This window comes from Bison bison, unplaced genomic scaffold (genome assembly GCF_000754665.1).
Source record: "Bison bison bison isolate TAMUID 2011002044 unplaced genomic scaffold, Bison_UMD1.0 scf7180017864092, whole genome shotgun sequence".
Classification (NCBI taxonomy): Eukaryota; Metazoa; Chordata; class Mammalia; order Artiodactyla; family Bovidae; genus Bison; species Bison bison.
The window spans coordinates 3,553,586-3,577,368 of record NW_011494664.1 but is presented as its reverse complement, the minus strand read 5'-3'; the positions used below and the strand labels follow the sequence as shown (position 1 = coordinate 3,577,368).

At 38.0% G+C, this 23,783-nt stretch overlaps 1 protein-coding gene across 3 annotated transcripts in view; it reads right to left on the bottom strand.

Annotated features, from left to right (window-relative positions):
* Positions 1–2,930: 2,930 nt before the first annotated feature.
* Positions 2,931–23,783, bottom strand: part of RASSF6 (Ras association (RalGDS/AF-6) domain family member 6) — a 74,224-nt gene continuing 53,371 nt past the window's right edge. For all 3 annotated transcript variants that reach the window (XM_010838187.1, XM_010838186.1, XM_010838188.1), the window contains exons 5-11: positions 18,861–18,958; positions 17,282–17,466; positions 13,209–13,310; positions 12,535–12,586; positions 6,038–6,156; positions 5,849–5,946; positions 2,931–5,752 (exon numbers count right to left, since the gene is read on the bottom strand). In XM_010838187.1, coding sequence (XP_010836489.1) covers positions 5,677–5,752; positions 5,849–5,946; positions 6,038–6,156; positions 12,535–12,586; positions 13,209–13,310; positions 17,282–17,466; positions 18,861–18,958 — 730 coding nt within the window. In that variant the 3' untranslated portion in view covers positions 2,931–5,676. The remainder of the gene's footprint in view (positions 5,753–5,848; positions 5,947–6,037; positions 6,157–12,534; positions 12,587–13,208; positions 13,311–17,281; positions 17,467–18,860; positions 18,959–23,783) is intronic.

The window sequence follows — 23,783 nt, the reverse complement described above, 5'->3', positions numbered from 1 at the left end:
GAACTCTGGGAGTTGGTGATGGACAGGGAGGCCTGGCGTGCTGTGATTCATGGGGTCACAAAGAGTTGGACGCGACTGAGCAACTGAACTGAACTGAACTGAACTCCTTGGAACGAAAGTTATGACTAACCTAGACATCATATTAAAAAGCAGAGACATTACTTTGCCAACAAAGGTCAGTCTAGTCAAGGTTATGATTTTTCCAGTGGTCATGTATGGATGTGAGAGTTGGACTATAAAGAAAGCTGAGCACCGAAGAATTGATGCTTTGGAACTGTGGTGTTAGAGAAGACTCTTGAGAGTCCCTTGGACTGCAAGGAGATCCAACCAGTCCATCCTAAAGGAGATCAGTCCTGGGTGTTCATTGGAAGGACTGATGCTGAAACTGAAATTCCAGTACTTTGGCCACCTCATGTGAAGAGTTGACTTATTGGAAAAGACTCTGATGCTGGGAGGGATTGGGGGCAGGAGGAGAAGGGGACGACAGAGGATGAGATGGTTGGATGGCATCAGAGACTCAATGGACATGGGTTTGGGTGGACTCCGGGAGTTGGTGATGGACAGGGAGGCCTGCTGTGCTGCGGTTCATGGGGTCACAAAGAGTCGGACACGACTGAGTGACTGAACTGAACTGATATACTCTTGTGGTTAATAGTGTGGGTTCTGGAGCCATAGAACCAAGGATTCTAGAGCCTTGGTCTTCCACTGAAGAGTTTAGCAAACCTCCTAACCTCTGCACGACTTACTTTCCTCATCTTTACAGTTGGATTTAAAGGTTAATTTCCTCTTGGAAGTGTAATGAACGTTAAATGAGTTGAACTATGGAAGGCACTTAAAATAGTGGTGACAGATGCTAAGTGAGGGTAGTTTGAATAATATGAAATTGTTGCCTTTGTAGGCCAAGTATGGACAGTTTCAAATGTCTCGGTCTAATAGGTTAGCTGTTATTTAGAAGACAAATGGATGCTGTTGAAGGGTTTTGCCCTCTTGAATTGCATCCTATTCCTTTCTTTCCTTTCACATGTAGATATCTCAGTATAATAGATACATCTGCCGTCTTTTCCACCTCATCAACTGCCTTACCAATGTGGTTCTTTCTCCTTCAGTGCTTGAAGCCATGTGGAACAACCCTAAACAAAGTTCCATAGTAACACTGCCTAACTGTATATTTCATACTGCCAAGAGATAATAAAATACACCACCATATTAGAGAATAACCATTTGAAAAGTTTCTATATATTTTTGGCTACTAGATCAGATTTGTGAAAAAGGAAGCATACTTACAGGGGATTTTATAAAAATATTTTAGACAGTTTATTTACTCATTCTTTTATTCATTCATTAATTTATTCAGTTCTTTGATTGAGCACATCCTATACAAAGGACACAACATTAAATACAGCAAACTATACAGAGATGAATGTGACAGGACCTCTACCATTAGGAAGTTTAACATTATCTAGAACTGAATTTGAACTAATATGTAACTGGTAGTGAAATATTTGGACCATTTAAAACAAAGATGAATAGTTCTGTTACAAAAGCTTATATTCTTGTATGACAGAAAGATGTCTCTGAAATGAACAGATTTTTGTCTCCGAAATAATATCAGTTATCTATTGTTATGTAACAACTTATCCTAAAATGTAGCAGGATATTACAACAAACATTTTGTATCTCTCACATTTTCTGAGGATCAGGAATCTAGGAGTGGTTTAGCTGGTTTTTTCTTTTTGTTTTGGCTCAGGTCTCTCATGAGGTTGCAGGCAAGCTCTTAGACAGGGCTGCAGTCATCTGAAAGCTTGACTGGGGTGAGTTGATGGCCCACTCACACAGCTGTGGACTGTGGAGGGGACGCCTCAATTCCTTGCTGGCTTTTGACAGAAGGACTTGGTTCCTGTCATATAGGCCTTTCCCCAGGGCTACTCTGGATGTGGCAGTTGGCACCCCCAGAGCAAGCAATCCAAGAGAAGAAGCAAGGAGGACACCGCGGTGACTTTTATGACCCAGTCTCCCCAAGCGACAGTCTGGCACTCTGCTCTCCTCTGTTCCTTAAAAGTGAGTCACTAAGTCCAGCCCATTGGCAAGGTGAGGAGGATTAGACTGTCTCTTTAAAGGTGGAGTATCAAAGCCTTCACAGACATATTCAAAACTACCACTGCAGTGATGTTAATGTCTCACTTGATAGTTTATTTGCCTTTTTTTGCATCTAGTAGAACTCTGTGATTGCATGTACTTGCTACTTTTTTGTTGGTAACTTTTTAATCATACATTTTTTATTTCCTGGTTTAAAAAGTAATACATGTTAATTATAGATTATTTAATAAGATAAACAAATATGAAAAATATGAATCACCCATACCTTATTCTACAAACCAGATATAACCACATTTAACATGCTTTTGGTTTGTAGTATATATTACTACATACATAAATGTATATATACAGTAATAGTATATATTCATATAAAAACATCTATATTATCTTATAGATAGTACACTTTTGGATATTTGTATCTATATTCTTATCTTAACATAAGGAGAATTTACTCTTAATATTTATTAGAAAACCATTCTAAGAGCTACATTACATTCTGTTTTTCCTTCTATAATCTTTTTTTCTATTTTTAAACATTAGGCTATTTACTTCCTTTTATCACAATAAATAATAGTCATCTTTACATAGTATCTATGTACATCTGATTATTTTCGTATAAGATCCTACAAGTAAAATTATAGGGTGAACTTACTACTAAATTTGCTCTCAAAGAAAGTTATAATCATTTGTATCTCTTTTGTTGTTTAGTCGCTAAGTCATGTCCCACTCTTTTTATGACTCCATGGACTGTAGCCCACCAGGTTCCTCTGTCCATGGAATTTCCCAGGCAAGAATACTGGAGTGGGTTGCCATTTCTGTCTCCAGGGGATATTCCCAACCCAAAGATCAAACCCAGGTCTCTTGCATTAGCAGGCAGATTTTTTGCCACTGAGCCATGAGGAAAGGCCAGTAGTCTGAGCACAGTACATCTTACTGTAATTTGTTGAGTATTTAATATTATCATTTTTTCATCTTTTTAATAGACCAATTTCACTTTCTTACTTTGCATTTTGTTGACATACCAGTTATTTTATTGCCTCTCTGTTATAAATTCACTTTTTGTTGTTGGCTCTGTGAAACTGGACGTGGAAACCATTATTTATTTATTTTCGGGCTAGGCTTTACTGGGGCCCCAGCTGCAGCAGGAGAGAGCATTGAAATACGCTTCCTTTGCAGCCTACGTGATATCATACTTAGCCAGTAGAGGGCGCTGGATAAGCACTGCAGGAGGAAGCAGGTCTTCTGATTCGTAGGGGCTGGCATGCCAGGTTCCCGGGAAGCTGACTTTCTTCCCCCGGGGCTCCTCGCAGAATGGTTTCTTCAGCGCTAGTTGCCTGTGGGGTGCAGGTTTCTTTAGCATTTGCTCCCGCAACCCCTTTTGTAGCTCTTGATTTGGTTTGTGGTGGCACAGCCTGGAGTCCCTTACAGTCCTGTGCTCTAACTCAGATCATTACTCTCCACACCTCACCTTGGTGCTCGCTCCCAGAGAGTGCTCTGTGGGGCTGACCATCTAGTAAACCCATCTCTGTCCCATGCAGCCTCAAAGATGCCACAGCCCACGGCATACATAGAGTTGTACTAGGTTCCTACAGAGATGGTTCCCGCAGCTCACAGTCCCAGCAGCACTGGCTGCAGCGCCCCTGGCTTCATCCGGGTGCCTACCCCTCAGCCTCAGCTTACCTGTTCTCCAGACTTTTTTTCCTGCAGCCCTCCAGACACGGACACTGTGTGATCTGGCCTTGCGCCCACAGAGAAGCCCCTGTGCTCACTTGCCCACTGGATCCACACTCCAGAGGGTTGTTTCTGCTTATCCTACGCCTATGGCCCTGCTGTGTCCTGGGAGCAGAGGACGTTTCCTCTATGCAATGGGCTGCAGCCACACCTTCTTCAGTGCATTTCAACTCTTTACTCCAAGCTTTTCCGTAGTTGGGTATTCTTCCTCAGACGAGGGTACCCTTTAGAGTTCCCTTTCCATTTCCTATTACCACAGCTAAATAGTTCTTTATATTAAATTATAACCCCCATTTAAATGACTGTGTGATTTCTGTCTCCTCATTAGACACAGACTAATACCACCCATCACTATTAAGATACAACTTTTCCCACACACTTAGTAGCTATTTGCATTTTCTCTTCTGCAATTTTATTTTTCAAACCATGCGTCTTATTATTTTTTTTTCCATTTTGTAGACTTTCAAGATATTAAAGATAAATCTTTTGTCATGTTTATGGTGGATACTTGAGACTACTTTAAATAAGTATACTGAGTTTTAACCACTACATTTGCTTTATTTTAGTGAGTTGAGACCTTCTTATTAACTCATAGATAAAAGGATAAAGAAAACTGGGTTTACTACACTCCACCTTATCCTATAGTATGTGTAATACAATCAGTTTAATCCAATGCTTATTCAGTTCAGTTCAGTCACTCAGTTGTGTCCGACTTCTTGCGACCCCATGGACTGCAGCACGCCAGGCCTCCCTGTCCATCACCAACTCCTGGAGTTCACTCAAATTCATGTCCATTCAGTTGGTGAGTCCATTGAGTCCCATGCTTATGAGGAATGCAAATAGAACTAGTAGTAGAATGCAAAAAAGCTGCATAAATCTCCATTTTAATACAGAGTTCATAAGTAAAATCACAGGTGATACTTGTGGCATTCGCAGTGCTTTTCAGACTGGTGAAGTGGACTTGAAGGACCTTGAGCCCTGTCTTGTAGAATGAGTTATTTTGGAGAAAAAAACAGAGCTCGACATTTCCTGCCCAACTTCAGATCCCACAGCTTCGCATTATCTTCTGTATTCATTCAGCAACAAATTTGGTTATCATGGATCAAGTCTTAGCCTAGCTGATGAAATACATTAAATCTCTGTGATATGTTTGTTTGGAAAAATAAAGAAAACTAGTTCAATTGACTTAAGAAAAATCTTAAGAACACTTTTGAAATTCATCAGTAGAACAGAAGGGGAAAAAAGAAGGGCTCGGGTTGAGAGAATTATGATTTGGATTTCTTAACAGAGTCCATAACGTTTTCTGTCCCAAAGGACAGGTAGCTCTGATGTTATAGATAGCTCAAAGGACCGAAAGACACTCCTAGGTTTTATGAAAAGGCTAGAGTTTAAGAAACTGTGAGATACCATCACCATCAGATTTCTTGGTGGGATAATAATGGGCTGATATTTTATTTCAAGAGCTGGAAGCTGTTACTTCTGAATCATTTCTGAGAGCTAGTTGATGATAGTTCTCTTGACAGTTGAAGTTAAATAAGCTTAAGCTACATGGTATCTTAAAATACCATTTAAATTCAAGTTCACTGAGTGTTTTACTCTAAAAACTATTTGGAATACATAGTATCCGAGCTTATTTTAGTTACTGAAACTAAATTCAAGTTTCTTTCAGTCCAACTGTGAATCCAACCTAACCTCTTCACTTCAGAGAGAGACAAGCCGTAGATTCAATTTCCTATAGATTCAAGTTCACATATTTTTTTTTTAATGCAAGTATAGAATTTATGCACTGAAATAGCACTAAAACCTTCTAATTTTGTAGAAGTGTCTTAGCAATAGTGACTTGTACTGCTAAACTGTTGTCTCTGTTTTTACTACCCGTTTACTTCGAAGATATTTCAGTATGATTGCCTTTTCTGTACTGAATCTGAAAATAAGGAGAAAGAGTATTAACCATTGGACACATTTCGTGCATTGAACCTACTAAGGAACCAAACACCCAGTGTGCAAGCTCTTGACTTACTTTGCTACTGTCCTTTGGATCTCTCTTTTTTCTTCTTCATTTAATCTTTGAAGGATGGATTCCAGGAGAGAAAAATGAAAGTTAATATACTGAGCCACCTGAAAGAAAAAACAAAAAGGTAGAGCATTTGTGTGAGAGGTACTGGGACAGGAGAGCTCAAAGACAGATTCAGGGCAATGGCATCCATACATCACTGCTAATTTCTTCGGCATCTTTATCCATGAGGAAAATGCGAGCATTTGTTTTGGACGGTCCCTGTAGGAGTCTATGCAGCAGCGGAATGTCTGTCTTCTTTAGCCGTTTCTGCTCTGCAAATGAAAATAAGAATCAGCTATAGTCAGGAGGCCATCCTAGAGAAGAAAAGGAACATAATCTGGCCATTCATTTTGCTTCTTCTGCTTACTTTGTAAAACCTATAAAGAAGAGGAGTTGTTTCACTCACTCAAAAAAGCAAGTGGAAATTAAAACCTTTAAATGAACTGAAAATAGACTTTCTCTTGCTATCCTTTGGGATTTGACTTTCCATCTCAGAACTCTAAACTTGCCTTTGGTTTGGATGTTCAGACAAATCTGCCGTCCCATTTATGCCTTTGCAAAACTTAAAAACATTCATTCAATAAATTTTATTGATCTTTCCTAGTTCCATTAATATAATTCTATCCTTCTAGTAGCTCAGATCCAAAACTTTGTAATTATCTTCAATTCTTCATTTCCCTCTCACCCCACATCCAATCTTTGGATTTTCTTTAAAACATATATTCTGAATTGTTATTTACATTAGGGGTATTTTTTATTATTTCATTCATCTATTGGCTTCAGCCATAATAATGACATGAGAAAGAAAACAACTTCCAATTTGGTATATTCCCAGAACTTCAAATTTCCAAAAGTTATAAACACTTCTACCACAAAATATTTCTAATTTTTTGCCTAAGTAGTTTCGCACCTGTGATTTCATCTTTATCAGAATGAAGCATGAACAGGACACAGTGCCCTTACAATCATTTTCTTTCCTCCTTCCTTTCTCAAATAATTTTTGAGTTCTTACTATATACCAGGCCTTGTTCTCTGTGCTGGGCACACTACAGAAGAGAGCAGAGTAAAATCACTTCTCTCATGGCCCTTACACTCATGGAGAGGATGGTGATAAGGAAGACACAGTAATAAAACCTATCATATATAGTGATAAGTATGCAGGGGGAAAGTTACTCAAGGAAGGGGATAGAAAGTGTGCGTGTGTGTGTGCATATGTATATGCAGGTGAAAGGTTTTAAATTATTGATAGAATGGCTGAGGAAGGCCTCACCGAAGATGTAATATTTGAGCAAAGACCTGAAGGAGATGAGAGAGGAATCGTGAAGCTATACTTCCCTGGTGGTTCAGACAGTTAAGCGTCTGTCTACAATGTGGGAGACCCAGGTTCGATCCCTGGGTCAGGAAGTTCCCTGGAGAAGGAAATGGCAATCCACTCCAGTACTATTGCCTGGACAATCCCATGGACAGAGGAGCCTACAGTCCATGGGGTCACGAAGAGTCAGACACGACTGAGCGATCTTCACCATAATTCACCATAAGCTAGAAGCTAAGTCGCTTCAGTGGTGTCCGACTCTGTGCGACCCCATAGACGGCAGCCCCCAAGGCTCCCCCGTCCCTGGGATTCTCCAGGAAAGAACGCTGGAGTGGGTTGCCATTTCCTTCTCCAATGCATGAAAGTGAAAAGTGAAAGTGAAGTCGCTCAGCCATGTCCGACTCCTAGCTACCCCGTCGACTGCAGCCCACCAGGCTCCTCCGTCCATGGGATTTTCCAGGCAAGAGTACTGGAGTGGGGTGCCATTGCCTTCTCCGATTTAGGGACCGTGTGTGTCAAAAGAATAAGTAAGTAAACTGAGCACCCATGAAGTCAGTACATGCCTAAAGATATCGAAGAGCTTCTCTTGTGGCTCAGACGGTAAAGCGTCTGCCTACAATGCAGGAGACCCGGTTCGATCCCTAGGTTGGGAAGGTCTGGAGAAGGAAATGGAAATCCACTCCAGTACTCTTGCCTGGAAAATCCCATGGATGGAGGAGCCTGGTAGGCTACAGTCCACGGGGTCTCAAAGAGTCAGGCACGACTGAGCGATTTCACTTCACTTCACTTCAAAGATGTTGAAGAGCACCTAGGGAACAAGGTGGCTGATATGGAGATGAGGAGAGGGCTATTAAATGATGAAGAGAAGAGGTAATGGGACCAGCACAAAGATTTTGACTTTGCTGTGAGAAGGGAGACAATTGGAGGATCTGAGAAGTGGTACGACACAGTCTGACTTACACGGTTAAAGAATTGCCTGCTCTGTTGAAGTAGACTGAGGGGAAAAAGGTAGCCCAGTCAGTCCCTTCTCTGGTATCATGTGTTTCTTTGGGCTTTTAAAAGTTCCAAGGGTCAGAACTGTTCTCATCCCCTGGACTGGACTTTTCCAGGAAAAAAATGCAAGACAGGGTCCAGAACTTAGAAGCCCAGCTTCCCCACAACTAGTCATATGATTCATTACCGGGTCCACAGAGTCAGTGTTTGCTGCTTCAATTCCTCTATGATTTCTGAATCAATGGGGAACCTTGATAATTCAGCTCCTCTCATTAACCCACCAGAACCCTCTTTTTAAAAAATAAATTAATTACTTTTAATTGAAGGCAATATTGTGGTGGTTTTTGCCATACATGGACATGAGTCAGCCTTGGGTATACATGTATGTGTCCCCCATCCAGAACCCCCCTCCCACCTCCCACCCCATCCCATCCCTCTGGGCTGTCCCAGTGCACTGGCTTTGAGTGCCTTGTTTCATGCATCAAACTTGGACTGGTCATCTATTTCACATATGGCAATATACATGTTTCAATGCTATTCTCTCAAATCATCCCACCCTCTCCCTCTCCCATAGAGTCCAAAAATCTGTTCTTTATATCTTTGTCTCTTTTGCTGTCTTGCATATAGGGTCGTCATTACCATCTTTTAAAATTCCATATATATGTGCTAACATACTGTATTGGTGTTTTTCTTTCTGGCTTACTTCACTCTGTATAATAGGCTCCAGTTTCATCCGCCTCATTAGAACTGATTCAAATGCATTCTTTTTAATAGCTGAGTAATACTCCATCATGTATATGTACCACAGCTTTCTTATCCATTCATCTGCTGATGAACATCTAGGTTGCTTCGATGTCCTAGCTGTTGTAAATAGTGCTGTGATGAATACTAGGGTACAAGAGTCTCTTTCAAGTCTGGTTTCCTCAATGTGGATGCCCAGCCGTGGGATTGCTGGGTCATACTGCAGAACCCTCTTTCGAACTTTACATCTTATGTTAACTTGGGTTTGCATCCTCAATTTGTTTTATGCTTGATAATATAAAACAATGTTTCTTACTTCATGGTCACCTGGGATAATTATTAGAAATATATATTCCCAGACTGTCCTCAGATCTGGAGGGGCTTGAGAATTTGTATTTTAAATGAACTCTCCAGGTCATTCTGAAGTGTGCCTCAATTTGAGAAACACTGTTATAGATCATGGGCTTAGCAGATAAAAGGTTTTAAAAGTACACTAATCTATTTTCCACATTACTACCCAAACAGGTGCTCTATGCTCCATTCTTTTCTCTATTCTTAGTCCCTAAAAAGGTCTTAGTTATGATTACCTTCAGTTCTGGATTTCATGTATAAGAAATGTGATTTTCACAGGTAAAATGTAAAGAACTATGGTTTTATAGTAAAAATAGGCTTCTTTTTTTCTGATTTTAAAATAATATGCATGTTGTGAGAGGGGAAAGGAGGTTATGTAGGTCAAAGGGTACAAATTTTCAGTTATTAGAAGAACAAATTCTGAGGATCTCATGTACACTTGAAAGTTGCTGAGAGTAGATCTTAAGCATTCTTAGCCCAAGAAAAAAAAAGTTAACTATGTGAGCTCATAGATGTGTTGATTATCTTGATCACGGCAATCAGTCCACAGTGTATATGCATATTAAATCATGTTGTACACTTTAAATATATTCAATTATATTTGTCAATTATCCTAATTATTCATCAATAAAGTTAAAAACCTTTATATACTGTTGTAATTATGAGGAAAAGCACAAGGCAGAAAGTAAAAATTCCCTGGAATCCTAGAACTCTGAGATAAGCAGCATTTGAGAGGACACCCCTCCATATGTCTCTTTAGGTACACACACAGACAATACATAAAAGTGGTCATATCACACTTGCTATTTTTATTGTACACATTTAAAAAAATCAAAGTTTATTTTTTGCTTTTTTTCTTTTATGCTTTTTCTTCTTCCCATTGTCTTTTCTGTATCTTCCCAGTCCCCTAACCAAACAATCAATGTTAATGGCTTGGTATTTATCTTTCCATACCTTTCTCCCTAATCATATACTCATATAAACCACATATTTAAATAGGGATTTATAATTCTTTTAAAAAAATGAAGTCATTCTCTATACATTTATAGGCATGTTTCATTTTTAATAAATATGTGTTGTAAAGTTCCCTCATTCAACTGGTACAGATCTAACTCATTTCATTATAGCTGCATATTAATCATGTATTAAATCATTCTTCTATGATGGGTAACTTTGCCTTTAGCTTTCTATCATTATAAATAACCTTGCATATAAATCTGTAGATAATAGTGCTTTGATTTATGTGAAACAGATTCTCACCAGTGGATTTGCTGGGCTAAGGAATATGTAGATTTTTAATAAATATTGTTCAAATGAGTTCCAAGAGAGTAGGAGTCAGATCTTCACCAGAATTGCATGAACATACTCTTTTACTCTTATCCGTGCCAGCCAGTAGGTGGAATCAGATAAAAGATAACATGGCATTGTGGGTTGAATATACACGTCCTTGACCTTTGCATTTCCTTTAATACTTGCATTCCCTTAAGTTTTAGACTTTCCTAAAAATATTTACAGGTTGTTATTCTCTGAACTGCTTTATCATACTTCTTTGTATTTTTATTGGACTGGTTGCCTTTTCACTATCACTTTGCAAGAACTTTTTGATACTGTAGGTATTAATCTTTCATCTGATAGTCTTCATAATCTTTTGTTTGTATCTTTTACATTTTATACAGTCCAGTATTTTTATCTTGTAGTTTTCTCCTAAACAACCAGAATGAATATACACACACACACTCAGAACTTTCAAAAATTTATATATATCTATATCTATCTCTCTCTATATATATATTTCTTATATTTAAGCTTTCAATTTATAAGGACTTCAATTTTATATATGTTTGGATATCCAATTTCCATTTTCTTATAGTTGTTCTGGATCAAAATGTATTATTTTATGTATTCAATTTCTGGCTCAAGCGATCAGACACTTAAATTACAACCTGAGCCATTCCTATAATTTAACTTCAAAATTTTTCAGTTTTAATGATGGCCATTCTGGCTGGTATGAGGTGATATCTCATTGTAGTTTTGATTTGTATTTGTTTAATAATTAACGATGTTGAACATCTTTTCATGTGCCTATTGGTTGTCCGTATGTCTTCTTTGGAGGAATGTCTGTTTAGGTCCTCTGCCCATTTTTTGAGTGGGCTGTTTGTTTTGATGCTGTTAAACATCATGAGTTGTTTGCAATTTTGGGAGGCTAATCTTGTATCATTCACATCATTTGCAAACATTTTCTCCCAATCAGTGGGATATAGTTTTGTTTATTGTTTCCTTTGCTGTGAAAAAACTTTTGTTTAAGTAGGTCCCATTGTTCATTTTTGTTTTTATTTCCAATATTCTTTGAAAAAGATATTGCTGTGATTTATGTCAGAGAGTGTTCTGCCTATGTTTTACTCTAGGAGTTTTATAGTATGCAATCTCACATTTAGGTCTTAAATCCATTTTGAACTTATTTTTGTATATGGAGTTAAAGAATGATCTAACTTTTTTCTTTCTTTCTTTTTTTCACATTTAACTGTCCCTTTTCCCCAGCACCATTTGTTGAAGAGACTGTCTCCAACATTGTGTAGTCTTGCCTCCTTTGTCATAGATTAATTGACAATAGGTGCAAGGGTTTATTTCTGGGTTTTCTATTTTAAGGCTTTCAAAAATTTCATTTCAATATTGCCTTAGGGTTTCTCTAATCCATCTTTTACTCTTTGCTCCTAGCACCCCACACACAGTCTCTTCCCAAGGTCCTGATGCTAACTTTTACCCCACCACATAGTTCTGCACATTTTTCTCTAGCGAGGAAGAGGAACACTCCCACAATGTGTCAGAAAGAGGTAATGTTAAGAAAGAGGTAACAATGAGATCAGGGAGTAATGGTATGTAATGGTGACTCTAGTAAAAGCTAGAATGATAAGGGGAAGTGAAAAAAAAAAAAAGGAGTACAAAGATCAACAACTGAAATGTCTGCAATTCCTGGGAATCTTCCCCTATTCGCCAGGGCTATTTGATCACCATTCAGATAGTTTACTGCCTGGCCAACAAGCAAAGTCTTTTGTGTTAAGCTCTTCTAGGATCCCTTATTCTTAGATTGTCTTCCTTTGAAACTGTGAAGGATGAATAATGTAAAACACTCCACCTCTCTTCTTTCTTTCTTCCCTCCCTCCTTTTCTTCTGCAGAAAGAGGTACACTGCTTTTCTGCCTTATTAATGGGCAGGAAACACATGCAGTCACATAAGAATAACCAAGTTTTCTTACCTCCTGTTGCAAAAATAATGTAAAGTGCAAAATCCTGGGCACTATTTTCAATCTGTCAATGGAAAAAAATGAACAGACATGAATTCTTTGTTAGTGTTTTCTAAGCCAACCAGATCCAGATTACGTATCTGTTTCTTCACTTTAATTTTTCACTTTCCTATATAAAATCTTCTCTGCTCCCTGGGGATAAGGTAATTTCTCAATGCAGTTACTAAAAGATGTTATATAGTTGTCTTTTGGTATCTGCTGTGGATACCAAAATCCACATATACTCTAGTCCCTGAGTTGGCCTTTTGTACTGTCAGGACTGCATTCATGGATTCAACCAACCATGTATTGTAAACAGTAATATATGCATTGAAGAAAAAAATCCATGTATATGAATATGTATGGCTGAGTCCCTTTGCTGTTTACCTGAAACTATCACAACATTGTTACTTGGCTATATCCCAATACAAAATAAAAAGTTAACAAAAAATCCATATTTAAATAGACCCATGGCGTTCAAACAGGTGTTTTTCAAGAGTCAACTATACATAGGAAAGAATTTTTTGGAACTGAATATTTAATTTAGATATACATGCTTTTATGTCTTTTTCAGAAAAATCCATTTATGTGTTTACAATTAAATTATACACAAGATATTTATAGTTCAGTTCACTGATAAAGATTACCTTAAATTTTTGGAGAATTTGCTTTATTACTTCTTCAGTTCTCATATTACTGTTTACTCTGACCTTAGTTTCTGATCCAAAGGCTGGAGTGAAAATTGACGTCTAGAAGGAAAAAAAAAAAGATTTTTGTAATTTTAAGGACATATGTGACAAACTAACAAGAGTCTGTCTCTTGAATCTGGCCTTCCTTTGCACAAAAAATCCAAGATCGTGAGTTTAAAATTTTGCTTTCTTATTTTTACTTTCTTTGTTTTGGTTGTTGAGTATTATGTATGCCTTTAAGCAGCTTTATATTGTTTCTAGAGTAAGTTAGGTAAAGCGTCGTTTGAGAATATTTGAAATATTTTCATTAGATAATCATCCTATTCTTTACTGTAATTTAAGATTTCAAAATTCCCTCCTGTTTGGGAGTAATTGTTCTAAATTGTTTTTATTTGAACCATATGAAATCATTCCTTTTCAGTTGGTCAGAAATGGTCGAGTGTTGGCAATTTCATGTGATTTAGCATAAATCTCAACTGAGGATTTGGGTAAAAGTGCTGCTAATTGACCATTTAGAACAATGTTTCTCACAAGTTGCTCTAATCAATAGTCGGCCCTTTAGATAAAATTTGGTAAACAGCTGCCATGATCCAATAAATCTGATACATCTCTCTTGGGGATTAGTAATGCACCATAAAAACTATAAGAAACATATAACCATACATTTTTTACTCATAATTTTATTCCTATTTTAAAATAAAATCCTGAGAGAGATGAAAAAATTAAATGGAAAATTCCAGAAATAATTCACACATTTTAAATTGTGTGCCGTTCTTTTTTTTTTTAAGTTTTTTTTTTTTTTTTAATATGGACCACTTTTAAAGTCTTTATTGACTTTGTTACAATATTGTTTCTGTTTTCTGTTTTTTTTTTTTTTTTGCCGCAGGCATGTGGGATCTTAGATACTTGACTAGGGATCAAACCCACACCCCCTGCATTGGAAGGCGAAGTCTTAAGCACTGGACTGCCAGGGAAGTCCCTGTGTGGCAATCAGAAAGTGTGTTGAAAGTGTTAGTTGCTCAGTAGTGTCCAACTCTGCAATTCCATGGACTGTAGCCCACCAGGGTCCTCTGTCCATGGGATTCTCCAGGCAAGAATACTGGAGTAGGTTGCTGTTCCCTTCTCTAGGGGATCTTCCTGACCCAGTGATTGAACCTGGATCTCCTGCATTTCAGGCAGATTCTTTACCATCTGAGCCACCAGGGAAACCATTCTGAGTAGCATGATGAAATCTTGCACCATCCTACTCCACCCTGCCAATATCCCCAACCACTGACAATGTCTGCTTCTGACAGACATCTATCAACTTCATCACAGCCTGATGGTCCAGGATCCTCCTTCTGATATATTATCAGAAGGTCATTAGTAGCCTAATGCTGCATCACAATGCCTATGTCATTTACCTCACTTTATCTTATCACATCATAGGCATTTTATCATCTACTGCCCTTATAAAATTGAATACAGTACGGCAAGATATTTTGAAAGAGAGGGAGGAAAAGACCACATCCACATAACATTTTTACACTATATTATTATAATTATTCTACTTTATTGTTAAATATTGTTGTAACAACAATCTCTTATTTTACCTAATTTATAAGTTAACCTTTATCATAGGTATGTATGTATAGGAAAGAACATAGTATATATAGAATTCAGTACTATCCTTGGTTTGAGGCATCAACTGGGGGTCTTGGAACGTATTCCCTTGGGACTATGTATCACAATCTAAGCCTCTAATAAGTGTGTTATTCAATATTGGCATTATCAAGAGCTTTCATGATATAAAAACATATCTTACAACTATTTCAACTTAAATTCCTAGATGCCCATCATTGCATACCCATTGATAGGGTGCTTTGGGTTTTGGGGTTTCATTTTCTGCTAGTTATTATACTGTAGTGAATGACATTTGTATGAAATATCTTTAGTTTCACTTGATCTCTTTCAATCAACAGCAATGACACTAATGTAAACTGAGTTCTTTTGTGCAGACACTATGCTAAGTGCTAAATTCATCTCATTCCACTTAATCCCATGAATAGCCTTGTAAAGAAGGAAGGATGAAAGCTAAGAGATTGAGATTTTTCATTTGCTCAGCAAGAATTTGCAATCAAGTCATCAAATTGCAAAGACCAAGAATTTTAATTATGATGCTGTGCTGCCAACCTAGTGCCAATTTCATTCTTAGTACTGCGAACTAATCTGGAAGCTGCTCATTTGGAAACACGTGGCTTTCACAGCCTTTCTTAACACAAACCACCCTACATGTGCTGATGACATACAGCATAATTCTGAAGAGAAGAAACCAGGCCTATCGGGAGTTGCGTATCTGTAGGGGACTGTCAAAACTATGTTTTGGCCAGGGAGGAAATTCTTGAGACAGAAAAATCTCTAATTTGAACCAAAAATTCACAAGGGAGATTTCTCCCCACCAGTCTCCAAAGAGACATATGGATAGCCTTCTAAGGGAGGAAGAAGGAAAAAGGTAGAAAACCTTCTAAGGAAAAAGCTTATGATGAATGAATTAATATTTTGTATGAAAGAGCTTAAAATGGTGCCTCACATAGAGTGGTTTTAAAGTATTTATTAAATGAATGGATGAATGATTGCTAAAATACATGACATAAAAAATTTGAGTTCTAGAAAAAAATGATCTATTTCCTACCTTCAGCCAAGTTAAATATCTTATAAATATTACATAAAGGCACATATAAGTTCAACACATATTAAGTGAAAAAGTCAGAATACAAATTATATAAACTATAATTGCTACTGCTGCTAAGTCGCTTCAGTCATGTCCGACTCTGTGCCACCCCATAGACGGCAGCCCATCAGGCTCCCCTGTCCCTGGGATTCTCCAGGCAAGAATACTGGAGTAGGTTGCAATTTCCTTCTCCAATGCATGAAAGTGAAGAGTGAAAGTGAAGTCCCTCAGTCATGTCCGACTCTTAGCGACCTCATGGACTGCAGCCCACCAGGCTCCTCCGTCCATGGGATTTTCCAGGCAAGAGTACTAGAGTGGGGTACCATTGCCTTCTCTGAAACTATAATTGCACTTGTGTAAAAAGTGATATGTATATTATATGTGTAAGACCTGGAATTAGAAATTTAACTGATCAGAATAAACAGGGCTATAGCTGACTTGATCCTTTTATTTCAAATTTAATGTTTGAATGTACTTTGAACCAATATCTTTTGTAGCACTTACATGATTCTAATGGCATTTATGGATGTATTGGTTTCTTTGCCCAAGCGCTGAGCTCCATGCTGACATAGGCACTAGCTGAGCCATCTGTATATCTCCAGTGTGTATCATAGGGTCTGCCACTTAGGGCTGACCAATCATGCTGGTTAAGAACTTGGGTTCTGGCATCAGACAAAGCTGGATTTGAGTTCAGAGTTGGTACTTAAAAGCAGTGTGACCTGTGACAAATTGTGTAACCTCTGTGAATTTCTGTGAATCCGAGGTGATCAAAGCAGTCAATCAATCCTGAAATCACCATGAATATTCATTGGAAGGGCTGATGCTGAAGCTCCAACACTTTGGCCATCTGATGTGAAGCGCCAACTCATTGGAAAAGACCCTGATGATGAGAAAGATTGAAGGCAGGAGGAGAAGGGGATGACAGAGGATAAGATGGTTGGATGGCATCACTGACTCAGTAAACATGAGTTTGAGCAAACTCTGGGAGATGGTGAAGGACAGGGAAACCTGGAGTACTGCAGTCCATGGGGTTGCAAAGAGGTGGACTGGTGACTGGTGACTGAACAACAACTGTGAACCTCAGTTAACTCATATGTAAAATAGGGGAAATAATAGTATCTACTTCATATAGTTATGTTTTAGTGAGTAATGAGATAAGCCAGCAAAACAATTTCATGCCAAATAAACAGAGAGTAGCCAGTAATAATAGCAGTAGTATATCTGATAGTATTGTAAGTTTGAATTGTAAATTCAATTCAGTGATATTGTTAGCACAATAGACAGCATTCTTTCAAACGACATTAATGGAATTGTAACTCACTTCATGGTTGTAAAAGTGTCCATTAATAGAGGCCCTATGCTTCTGTCTGTCTTTTCTGTCCATCGTCAGAGGCGTCATCCTTTTCCTCACCAGGGTGGCTTCACTCATAGTTCTATAGAGTAATGGAGATTCAGGCTCTTCGTTTGCATGAGGCTTCAGAGTGCTACTGTGATAAGATAAATAGTCTGGGAAGAATAAAGGTTATAAACCCATATAATTTAGCTGCTCATCTCTTTGCATCATGGATGGATTAGTATTAATAAGTAATTATGTGGCTAAGCAATGAACTAAAATTCTTTTAAACAGAAAATAGCAATGATCTTGTTTAAGAATAGGGACATCTGGTGACACTTGTGTTCCATTTTACCTTGGAATCTTAATTTAATTGTAGTTAGAGTATAAGCAAGTGATGTTTCATCTTTCTCTAGCACTGGTGCTAAATACAAATAGATTTTTATTAGTGTCAAGATATTGGGATTCCCCTGTGTTGAAATGAGTGTTGTCAATGGATTAATTATTAATATAAGGATCCTCATATAAAAGATGCCAAAAGGCCATAGGACAAAACTAAGGAAGTCCTGGTAGGAGCATCATGTTTGTTGTAGAATATGAGTTGTTAAAGGACAGTAGAGGGGATGAATTGAGAATGCTTTGAAAAAAATTAGTTACACATTGGAAGTTGCTGGTAGCTTCATGAAGATAATACCAGCATGATACCCTTGTTCAGTCTGAAATCAGCTTGGTAATATCACCATTCCAGAAATGTGAACCCCACTCCAGTCTCAGTCATCAGCTCCTCCTTGGATCTCTATATACCATATAAAAATGAAAATCCATGTAAAATACAAACTATCATGCCTGTCTCAGTAAATGACAGAAAACTAATAGTATTATATCATTGTTGTTATGATTACTGATGTCACAAGTCATAGGAGCTGGCATTTTCCCTTGGTTTGTCAAATTTGATATGAACTCATTTGATGTTTAAGGAGATTTCTCTCTTTTTTTAAACTTGTTATTTTATATTGGAATATAGCCGATTAACAATGTTGTGATTGTTTCAGGTACACAGCAGAGCAACTCAGCCATATAAAGGCTTAAAACAACTCTATCAAATATAACAAACCCAGCATATCTGCCTCTGAGAAGCCATGTCATATTAAGTATTAACTAAAATGTTTAGCTTCTCAAAAGATGTAGAATTCAACCTGAAGGGCTTGGTCTTAACATAAAAAACTACTGAGTGTTATAAATGATCCTAATCCTTGGGGGGAAATACTGAACAATTTTATGTATGAAAAACTTTATTCAAACCATTCATTCTCCCTTATCTAATAAAGCTAAGTGACTTAATACATTTTTTTAAAATAATGCTTTTATATAGCAAAGTAAGGTTCTTAAACATTATATGAGCACTGTAGTGACTTAAGTTGGTATGCTCCTAAGATATATTTTTTAAATATAAAATAAGAGTTTAATAAGTAATGGTATATAAAATGTTATATTTTAGAAAAGCATTTAGGATTCATGCATTGTATTAGCTAAAAGAGTCTCCTCATAATAAGAGTTTGATACTGACCTTCCTGGGAACCTGTTCCTCCAGTCACTGGAATCTGATCCCTGTCCAAGTCACTAATGCGATAAAGATCATCAAATTGTCCCCAGCGTGTCATTCCCCTGAAAAGTAATAAATTGTGTAAGTGATATCAATTATATTCATCAAAGGGCCTATCATAGTTTCCAGATTTACAGTATTAATACAGGACCATGGGCCTCTGTGGGTAGACACACCAGCCTAAATTATAACAATCTTTATATTATTAAAACAATATCTATACCAGAGTAGTCAACATACATTTTAATTAATTCTTGTACTGATTCTTAGCATGTTTTGACACAATATTTTAGTTACATACTGAAACACGCAATTATATAGATTCTGTAAAATGTACAGAATATGTAGAAACCAACAGAATCCATTCTTATACAGATACCTCACTATGCTGTTCAGTGAATTTAGATACAAAAGTGTTTATTCTAACTTGCATTGAGCTCCCATTGCATTCAAAGCATTTTAAGGTAAAGTGATTCCAGTATAATAAGATACAAAACCTATCTTAAAGACCCTTGAGCACTGCAAAGAATTCAATTTATAAAGCAGGAAAATCTCTGGGAAAGACTCCTTTTCTGGGACGTCATGATTTATAAAGTGTACTATTAATTTTCAATGCATTCTAATGCCCAGAAAAAATAAAACTGGGCAACTGCTTATCTTTACCAGTTGGACCAAGGCTCATTTTTTATTTTCTTCCTGGCTTTAAATAAGTTACTTATTTTCTCTGTGCATTAGTGTTCTCACCTGTAAAATGGGGATGAACATAGAGTGAGGTAGGATAGGACTGTTGAGAAGATGAAAGAGTTAATTTATGTAAAACCCTTGAAAAAGTGCCCAACACACAGTAAGAACTCAAAATATGTGTTAAAGAAACAACCGTGGTTGGCTTAATCTTCATTGTCATCCTCATCACAGTCCCCATCATCTATATGTATTTCATGGTGGGTCTGGAGCCATTAGGGATCCAAGGTATTCCTAGATCTCTCTAGGTTAGTAGATAACTATCATATCTGGGACTAGTCTTAGCTCTTACTAAGAGTCTCTTCCAATGTCTGTTTTCCTTATGGCCAAAAAATATTAACCCGTAGGGAGTTGGTGACATTAATTCTACCCACATGTCACTGGTAGCAACAACAACACAACGTGCTTATTCATACTAATGGTGCTAAATATGAATAAACATGATCCTTTTCTTCTGTGACCTTTGAATTCCTTTGGAGTCTTTTACAACTTCTATATCAAGTCTCACAATAATAGCCTTGTGACATAGATAAGATAATCCTAATATACTGATTTATTAATTTTCCATTAAGCTCTACCATCCAGGATATAGCCAGTCAAAACAAATGTCCTAGAAGTTCAAAAACTTGACTTAGTAACTTTAACTCAAACGAGAACAATTCCAGCCCTGACTCAGACCCTAGTTATTCTTCCTTTTACTTTTTTTAAGTTGAAGTATAGCGACTTCACTTTCACTTTTCACTTTCATGCACTGGAGAAGGAAATGGCAACCCACTCCAGTGTTCTTGCCTAGAGAATCCCAGGGACGGCAGAGCCTGGTGGGCTGCCGTCTATGGGGTCGCACAGGGTCGGGCACAACTGAAGCGACTTAGTAGCAGCAGCAGCAGCATAGTTGATTTACAATGTTTTAAGTGTACAGCAAAGTGGTTAAGATATATGTATGTATATGTATATATATTTCTTTCTCAGATTCTTTTCCATTATAGGTTGTTAGATGATATGAATATAATTCCCTGTGCTATTTGGTAGGTCCTTGTTTATCTATTTTACATGCAATAGTGTGTATCTGTTAATCCCAACTCCTAATTTATCCCTCCCTGCACTATTCCATTTGGTAGCCATAAGTTTGTTTTATGCGTCTGTTTCTGTTCCGGAAATGACTTCACTTGCATCATTTTTAAGATTTCACATGTAAATGATATTTGTGATGTTTGCCTTTGACTTCATGCAGTGTGATATTCTTCAAGTCCATCCATGTTGCTGTAAGTGAAATTATTTCTTTCTTGTTATGGCTGAATAATATTCCATTGTATGTATATATATACTACATCATCTTTATTCATTCGTCAATGGACATTTAGGTTGCTTCCAGGTCTTGGCTATTGTAAATAGTGTTGCTCTGAACACTGGGGTGCATGCATCTTTTCAAATTATTGTTTTCATCTTTTCCAGATATATGCTCAGAAGTGGGATTGCAGGATCATACAGAGGCTCTATTTTTAGTTTTTTAAGGAACCTCCATACTGTCCTCCATAGTGGCTGTACCAATTTACATTCCCACCAGCAGTATAGGAAGGTTCCCTTTTCTAGCTATTCTTTTGATAGACAAAATTATCAATGTATAGAAGATTAATTTAAAAAGGCAGATGTGATTATCATAGAAAGAGTGTTGAAAGGGAAAGTGTTAGTCACTCAGTTGTGTCCGATTCTTTGAGACCCCCTGCCAGGCTCCTCTGCCTATGGAATTCTCCGGGCGAGAATAGTGGAGTGGGTTAATCATGGGAAAAAAACAGAATAACAGTGAAAAGAGAAACTAAAAAGTCAAAGCAACCCAATGCTGTCTCCCATGGGGGAAGACGAGAGAGCCCAAGCATGCCAGACCAGTGATGTGCTATAAATTCTTGGTAGTCCTGCCCAACTTGATGCCTGTCCTCACCTTCTCTCAGCTCAGTGATGTCACACAAATGTAGAGGAACAAACATGGCTTAATATAGCCAGTGTTCGGCCCCTTTTCTTCCTTAGCATCTTAGCAAAAACAAGCACCTCCACCCCCAAATTACCACCCCCCAGCCTACCCCTTTTCAGCTCTGGACTATGTAATTGGAAGTGTCTCCATATACACGTGTGCACACGACCAAGCTTGAATGCAGTGACCCAGAGTGTTCTAAAGAAAACTGGTGGAACTTTATGTAACATCAAATAGTTTAAGTTGCCCAAGCACGGGCATGTCAGCCTTATTCCAACCAAGTTTCAGGATATATACCATTAGCAAATTTAAACTGTGGGGAAGTATTCTCATGAGCTGCAAAATAAAAAGGAAGTCAACATTTGATAGACAAATTGAAGGTGGTCACTTCTCTACCCACATGGTAAGAAAGGAAAAACACTATTGATGTTATTCAAATGGACATCTGTCCAGTTTCTGCTCTTTATGCCATTCTGCCATGACTTGAACAAAGCATGTCAAAGCAGACTTTGGAAAGACATTTAAAACAGAAAGGGAAACCGGTGCCAGCAAACATAACCTCAGTAAGGTTGCTTTTACAAAAAATTTCCAAAACAAAATACTTGGACCAGTTATAGATATCAAAGCACTGCCCACAAAGTGTTTCCATAAAGGATCACAAGTGGTCACAGCTCAAACTGATTTATTTTTAAACTGTTACCACTCCCATTAAGCTGATTCCGTGTGACTCATTTCAAAGATAATGTAAACAAAATAGCTTGATTCTCTCCAAAGGTGAGTTGAAAGAAAAGATTATAGCCCTTCCTGCAGCTGAGTACACAACTTCCACGTCTTTTGTACCACATCCAACCGCTGGAGATATTAAGTCTGTGAACCTGAGCGAACAGAGGTGTAAGTTCTGCCCGCACAAGTCCAGTACGGGAAAGGGAGCAATAAAAATTCTTAGGCAGTGAGTAGTGATAGTCCATTTCCTTACACAATTTCATTCAAGGCTCAAAATTTAATGGCAACCCACTCCAGTACTCTTGCCTGGAAAATCCCATGGACACAGGAGCCTGGTAGGCTGCAGTCCATGGGGTCACTAAGGGTCGGACACGACTGAATTGACTTCACTTTCACTTTTCACTTTCATGCATTGGAGAAGGAAATGGCAGCCCACTCCAGTGTTCTTGCCTGGAGAATCCCAGGGACGGGGGACCCTGGTGGGCTGCCGTCTATGGGGTCCCACAGAGTCGGACACAACTGAAGCGACTTAGCAGCTTAGCAGCAGCAGCAGCAAAGAAGGCTTCAGCAATACGTGAACCGTGAACTTCCAGATGTTCAAGCTGGTTTTAGAAAAGGCAGAGGAACCAGAGATCAAATTGCCAACATCTGCTGGATCATCAAAAAAGCAAGAGAGTTCCAGAAAAACATCTATTTCTGTTTTATTGACTATGCCAAAGGCTTTGACTGTGTGGATCAAAGTAAACTGTGGAAAATTCTGAAAGAGATGGGAATACCAGACCACCTGACCTGCCTCTTGAGAAACCTATATGCAGGTCAGGAAGCAACAGTTAGAACTGGACATGGAAAAACAGAATGGTTCCAAATAGGAAAAGTAGTAGGTCAAGGCTGTATATTATCACCCTGCTTATTTAACTTACATGCAGAGTACATCATGAGAAACGCTGGGCTGCATGAAGCACAAGCTGGAATCAAGACTGCCAGGAGAAATATCAATAACCTCAGATATGCAGATGATACCACTCTGATGCCAGAAAGTGAAGAGGAACTAAAGAGCCTCTTGATGAAAGTGAAAGAGGAGAGTAAAAAAGTTGGCTTAAAGCTCAACATTCAGAAAACAAAGATCATGGCATCTGGTCCTATCACTTCATGGGAAATAGATAGGGAAACAGTGAAAACAGTGTCAGACTTTATTTTTTTGGGCTCCAAAATCACTGCAGATGGTCACTGCAGCCATGATATTAAAAGACACTTACTCCTTGGAAGGAAAGTTAGGACCAACCTAGATAGCATATTCAGAAGCAGAGACATTACTTTGCCAACAAAGGTCTGTCTAGTCAAGGCTATGGTTTTTCCAGTAGTCATGTATGGATGTGAGAGTTGGACTGTGAAGAAAGCTGAGTGCCGAAGAATTGATGCTTTTGAACTGTGGTGTTGGAGAAGACTCTTGAGCTGTC